The following is a 6,000-nucleotide window of genomic DNA, read 5'->3' as shown; positions in this document are numbered from 1 at the left end:
GCTTTGAAACTTTCATGGTGTTTTATGTTTTTACTAATATTCAATACAAAGTAATTTTTTCATGAAGAATGGTAAATGTTTATTAAAACGCATTAAACAAAACAGTTTTAAATATTAAATATGTTTTATACCTAATGTAATACTACTTTATTTTTAACTTTGTCTGTGATATTTGTAACTCACATAAATTTTCCTCTCAAAAAAGCTTAAATTGTCTTATATTATGTCTTATAGTTATTTGTGGGCTTCTGCCATAAATTGAAAGTATGAGTAGTAATTTTTTAAATTTCAGTAGATAGCTGATGTTCTGTATGGTGAAGTTGACGTACTGCTCCACCTGAAGGCTGCTGTTCTGTAATTTTATAAGGAAGTCCACCCGGATCGTCTCATAATCAATGTCAATATTTTTATCCGATAAAAATTAATAAACGTCCTCTACAGATTTAATTTCCAAACTGTTACTGGGACAGTTACCAATTGTGCACCTGTTACAAACCATTATTAAACTGAACTCTTGGACAAGACAAGAGGATTATTTTTGTTACTATGAGAATGTTCAATACATCCTCTCATGTATTTCTGATTAGCAAAAAAGATTAATAAAGAGCCATTATGTTAAGATCCCCCATTTATTATAGAAATGAAAAGGGGTTTTAAAGGTGTCATTCACTTTTATATGATATTTGCCTATAAATGTGTCTTTGCAGTGTGTGGACACAACCACCATACATTTACATTTACATTTAGTCATTTAGCAGACGCTTTGTCCAAAGCGACTTACAGTTTAGAACTAAATTAAGCAAGTCATCGTGAAGAGGCAAAAATAATGCAAGAAGTGCTCAAAACACAAAGTTCAGGCATTGCTCATAGTAGCATAAGCCCGATAAGGGAGGATTAAAGGAAAAGGAAAGATATCTATATTTTTATTTTTTTATTTTTTTTATGAGGTTGAGTGCTCACAGAAGTGATGAGTTTTCAGTTGTCTTTTGAATGTTGTCAGGGATTCTGCATTCCGGATGAGGGTCGGGAGAACATTCCACCAGCATGGAACCGTAAATGAGAATGTTCTGGAAAGTAATTTTGTGGCTCTCTGTGATGGAACCACGAGCCGTCGCTCGTTGACCGATCGTAGGCTTCTGGTAGGGATGTAGACTCGTAGGAGCGAGTGAAAGTAGGAGGGAGCTGACCCTGTGATAGATCTGTAAGCTAGCGTCTATGCCTTGAACTTGATGCGAGCAGCGAGTGGTAGCCAGTGCTGAGAGATGTACAGAGGAGTGAAGTGGGCCCTTTTTGGCTCGTTACAGACAAGACGAGCTGCAGCATTCTGGATCATCTGTAGAGGTTTAGTTGCACATGATGGAAGTCCAGCCAGAAGAGCACATCATGGCAGTAGTCAAGCCTAGAAATGACTAGGGCCTGGACGAGAAGTTGTGTTGCATGCTCAGTTAGGAAAGGCCTGATCTTCCTGATGTTGTGCATTGCAAACCTGCATGATAGAGCTGTCTTTGAAATGTGGTCTGTGAAGGTCAGCTGGTCATCAGCAATGGTAAGAGAAACCATGTGCCTGTATGATGTGTCCCAGTGATGTGGTGTAAATGGAGAAGAGGAGCGGTCCAAGAACTGAACCCTGAGGAACTCCTGTGGTCAGTTGATGTGCTTTGGATACCTTGCCTCTCCATGCGACCCTGAAGGTCCTACTTGTGAGAAAGGACTCAAACCAGTGGAGAGGAGTACCTGTGATGCCCAGTGATGAGAGGGTGGACAGAAGGATCTAATGATTCACAGTGTCGAAGGCAGCAGACAGATCCAGCAGAATGAGAACTGAAGATTTGGCTTCTGTGACCGACAGTAATGCAGTCTCGGTTGAATGCCCTTTCTTGAAGCCAGATTGGTTGACATCCAGCTGGTTATTCAGAGACAAGAAGGATGTTACTTGGTTGAAAGCAACTTGTTCAAGTGTTTTCGCAATGAATGGTAGGAGAGAGACAGGTCGGTAATTCTCTAAATACTCCATACAATGAACAAATCCATTCACTCCTTTTTTTTTATCCTCAAAAAGCCTAAACACTCTCAATAATCAAGCCGTTTGGATTTGCAATATGATGTCATATTTATCCGCTGGCGGACTGTCCCGTATTAGCATATTTCCGCCCTCATCCATTTGTATACTGTCCACCAAGGCAGCACTTTACATGTCGACACGCCCCACGGAAGAGAGGGGTGGGGTGAGCAGTTGCTCATTATCATTTAAAGAGACATGCACCGAAACGGGTCGCTGTGAACAGAGTTGTTTTTTGAGGAGGAAAAAGGGTGTTGTTTTACACAACCACTGAAGAATTTTAACCAAAGTATGTTACAAACTTTACATGAAGACCCTGAAGAATCATACCAACTTGTGGAAAATTGGCATCCAGTGACCCCTTTAAATTGGTTTGTCCAATTTATGAGTGAGTGTAAAAACAACATTCAGTAATCATGGCAACATTGCTTCCATGCCAAAGACCTTATAAAGAAACAAAAATAGAGAAAAGCCACCATCTTCATGTTTCTTGCGTCTTGATGTCCGGTCTTCAACTCTACTTCAACTTCCTCACTCTCCAATCCAAGCACTACAGTTTCTAGGAACAGCCACTTTCACACAGTCATTCACATTTATTGGGTAATAAGGATGTACGCCAGCGTAGTGTTTTCATGTTTATAAGTGAAAGTTGCAGACTAAATTCTGAGGTCAAGTTTTAAGGAACTTCTACAGACAGTAGATAACCCAAGTCTGCTGCTTTGTCCAAACTGGTGGAAGCAGAAATACAGAATGTGATACACCAGTGATTCCATCGAAAAACATTTTAGTGTTGTGTATTAAAACGTTGTGTGTAAAATACATTAAATATTTTCTCATATAAGCAATGTGCAATTTATTTTAACATTTCGCTCAGATTTTCTTTTTCGTATTTGGGTGAAGCAAGAAGAGACGTTAAACTGATGCCCCTTACATTGGTTGGATTTTCCCAAGGCAAAAAAAAATAATAGATCTAATGGAACATTTCATGTAATTTTACAGTAAAATGTCTAGTTCAGTCTCAAAACTCTGGGCCCAGGCTGATCTGTCCTTTACATGCAATTAGCATGCCATCATATCATTACCGCATGGCACAAGCTGATTGGCCTCTGCTAATCCTGCAGCCAATGAGATTGCTCCAAGACCAAATACATTAACATTGCCATTTTCAAGAACATGCTAAAACTTTTCAGAGAATTGTCATGATTGTCAAATACTGTTAATTGTACAGAATGCCATCTTATAATGCACAGTGGCAAACTATTAATTGACATTCCCATTTGTAACACTTATTTTTATTTTTTTATTATTAATTATGTTTCTTTCCTATTTGTTTTATCAATTATGTTAAGGTCTTATGTTGTTAACATAATGTTTATTGCTTTATTTTAGTATTGTGAGTTTTCTTTCTTTCTTTAATAAAAAAAATTATAAATAACAAAATAAAACCATAAATGTTTTTCAGAATTTAAGATTCTCAAAAGTAATGACATATCAGACATATTAGAGGATATTTTTTATTGTTGTTGGGTGACACTGAATATCCAGACACAATAGACAAGTTTACATTTTGTTTAAATTGGTTGTGAACATGCAGTTTTTCATTCTTACATTAGACTTAGAAATATGAAAATATTTTAAAATGATTAAATAATTTTTACTATATAATCTTAAAAGGTGTAAAATATATCCATAAATATTTTGAAAGCATTTCAAATCATTTTCTCATGAAATGTTGACAGTATTTGCAACACTTATCTAACAACCAGTCATCATCTACTCAAGATGAGAAGAAGAAATCATGCTCATTCTGCATCTGTGTACGGAATATAGTATTAGCCTTGGCCACTTTTTCAGGTGTGTTCAGAGACTTGTTCAGCAGAGCTCTGTAGTGTTTCTCGGGATGGCCGCCCATATTCTCCACCTTCCAAGTGTAGTAGGCATTGGTTGGAGGTGTGCTGAGATTATTACCCAACCACAGCCAGAGTCTAGCGCAGGGCAGGAGACCCACAGCAAAGTACAGCGGATCTTCTTTTTCCAGCAGGTTTCTGTAGAACGACAGATACTTCCTCATAGCTGGAGTCTGCTGGATGGGAGGCTCACCCTGGAGAAATGAGAATATAAAGCATCTTCAGTGGATTCAGAACTAGCTTGAAAGTTTAAAGTCTGTGTTTCTGTTCTTACCTTGAAAAAATATTGTTTGAGCATGGAGTCTGCAAAGATTTTGTAGCTTGAGTATCTGCCTTTCATGAAGTACCTGAGTTCAGTGGGCTGAGTTTCTTTTCCACTCAATCTCTTCAGCATTTTGGTCACTCTCAGTAGATAGCCGATGTCCTGTATGGTGAAGTTGACGTATCGCTCCGCCTGAAGGCTGCCGTTCTGCATCTGTATCAGGAAGTCAGTCCCGATTGTCTTATTGGCGATGTCTTTATTCTTCTCCCACAGATATTCGTACACATCTTCCACAGAGCTGGCTGCCAAACTGTAACTAAAAGCAAACTGTGTCTCAGATTTGCACAAGTCATCACTGAAGACTTTTCATTACAACATTATACATTCATTTATGCCCCGGTATCATGAAAATGGAAGGACTCACCTGAAACCTAAGAAACAGAGACACAGGAGGGTCGCGGTCTTCATCTTTCTTGGATCTTGTAGTGCACTTGTCTTCAGCTCTGATCTGTAATCTGTTGTTTCTACAGTTCTTTTATAGTGGCAGTTTATGAGCTAATGCTGAATTGCGTCAATAGATTCTGTGAATAACTTAGTCATTTTTTTCTTAAAATCTGATTGTACATCAATTGCGGCAATAGATTCTGAGAATAACATCGTACGTTTTTTTGGAATCTGATGCTCATATCGAATCTTGCGAACTTCCTATATATATATATATATATATATATATATATATATATATATATATATATATATATATATATATATATATATATATATATATTCCTATTTTGTAAATCAAAATCTTTCTATCTATCTATCTATCTATCTATCTATCTATCTATCTATCTATCTATCTATCTATCTATCTATCTGTCTGTCTGTGTTTTGTGTTCTTTAACAATAAAAATGCCTTTAAATAATATTTATGGAAAATGACTCTTTCATGTATCTAAAAACATTTCAACAAATTTAACTTCAACAATTTAAATCTCACAGATTTAAAATAAATTACCTGAAAAACATCTTAATTATTTACAGTTAATAATATATATTATACATTTTTTTGCATTGTCTTAAAAATGTATGTGGTATTAGCAATATTGGTTCAGTAGTTCAAAAATAATCCAAAAAGCTTTGAAACTTTCATGGTGTTTTATGTTTTTACTAATATTCAATACAAAGTAATTTTTTCATGAAGAATGGTAAATGTTTATTAAAACGCATTAAACAAAACAGTTTTAAATATTAAATATGTTTTATACCTAATGTAATACTACTTTATTTTTAACTTTGTCTGTGATATTTGTAACTCACATAAATTTTCCTCTCAAAAAAGCTTAAATTGTCTTATATTATGTCTTATAGTTATTTGTGGGCTTCTGCCATAAATTGAAAGTATGAGTAGTAATTTTTTAAATTTCAGTAGATAGCTGATGTTCTGTATGGTGAAGTTGACGTACTGCTCCACCTGAAGGCTGCTGTTCTGTAATTTTATAAGGAAGTCCACCCGGATCGTCTCATAATCAATGTCAATATTTTTATCCAATAAAAATTAATAAACGTCCTCTACAGATTTAATTTCCAAACTGTTACTGGGACAGTTACCAATTGTGCACCTGTTACAAACCATTATTAAACTGAACTCTTGGACAAGACAAGAGGATTATTTTTGTTACTATGAGAATGTTCAATACATCCTCTCATGTATTTCTGATTAGCAAAAAAGATTAATAAAGAGCCATTATGTTAAGATCCCCCATTTATTA

At 35.8% G+C, this 6,000-nt stretch overlaps 1 protein-coding gene across 1 annotated transcript; it reads right to left on the bottom strand.

The window, feature by feature from the left end:
* Positions 1–3,777: 3,777 nt before the first annotated feature.
* Positions 3,778–4,724, bottom strand: LOC308689463 (uncharacterized protein). The gene is made up of 3 exons (XM_081363175.1): positions 4,653–4,724; positions 4,241–4,544; positions 3,778–4,160 (listed from the first exon to the last, which is right to left on the bottom strand). Exons 1-3 carry the CDS (start codon positions 4,694–4,696, stop codon positions 3,837–3,839), a joined length of 672 nt encoding a protein of 223 aa, XP_081219301.1. The 5' UTR covers positions 4,697–4,724; the 3' UTR covers positions 3,778–3,836.
* Between the last annotated feature and the right edge of the window lie 1,276 nt (positions 4,725–6,000).

Source organism: Scardinius erythrophthalmus (assembly GCF_964197995.2).
Source record: "Scardinius erythrophthalmus genome assembly, chromosome: 4".
NCBI lineage: Eukaryota > Metazoa > Chordata > Actinopteri > Cypriniformes > Leuciscidae > Scardinius > Scardinius erythrophthalmus.
This window is presented reverse-complemented; position numbering and strand designations above follow the sequence as displayed.

What these genes read in the sequence shown, in the direction of transcription:
- LOC308689463 (XM_081363175.1), bottom strand. Translation starts at nt 4,696, where the DNA reads ATGAAGACCGCGACCCTCCTGTGTCTCTGTTTCTTAGGTTTCAG. An exon ending in CTCTGTTTCTTAGGTTTCAG is followed by an intron (nt 4,545 to 4,652) that starts GTGAGTCCTTCC and finishes GTTTGCTTTTAG; the next exon opens with TTACAGTTTGGCAGCCAGCT. An exon ending in TCAAACAATATTTTTTCAAG is followed by an intron (nt 4,161 to 4,240) that starts GTAAGAACAGAA and finishes TCATTTCTCCAG; the next exon opens with GGTGAGCCTCCCATCCAGCA.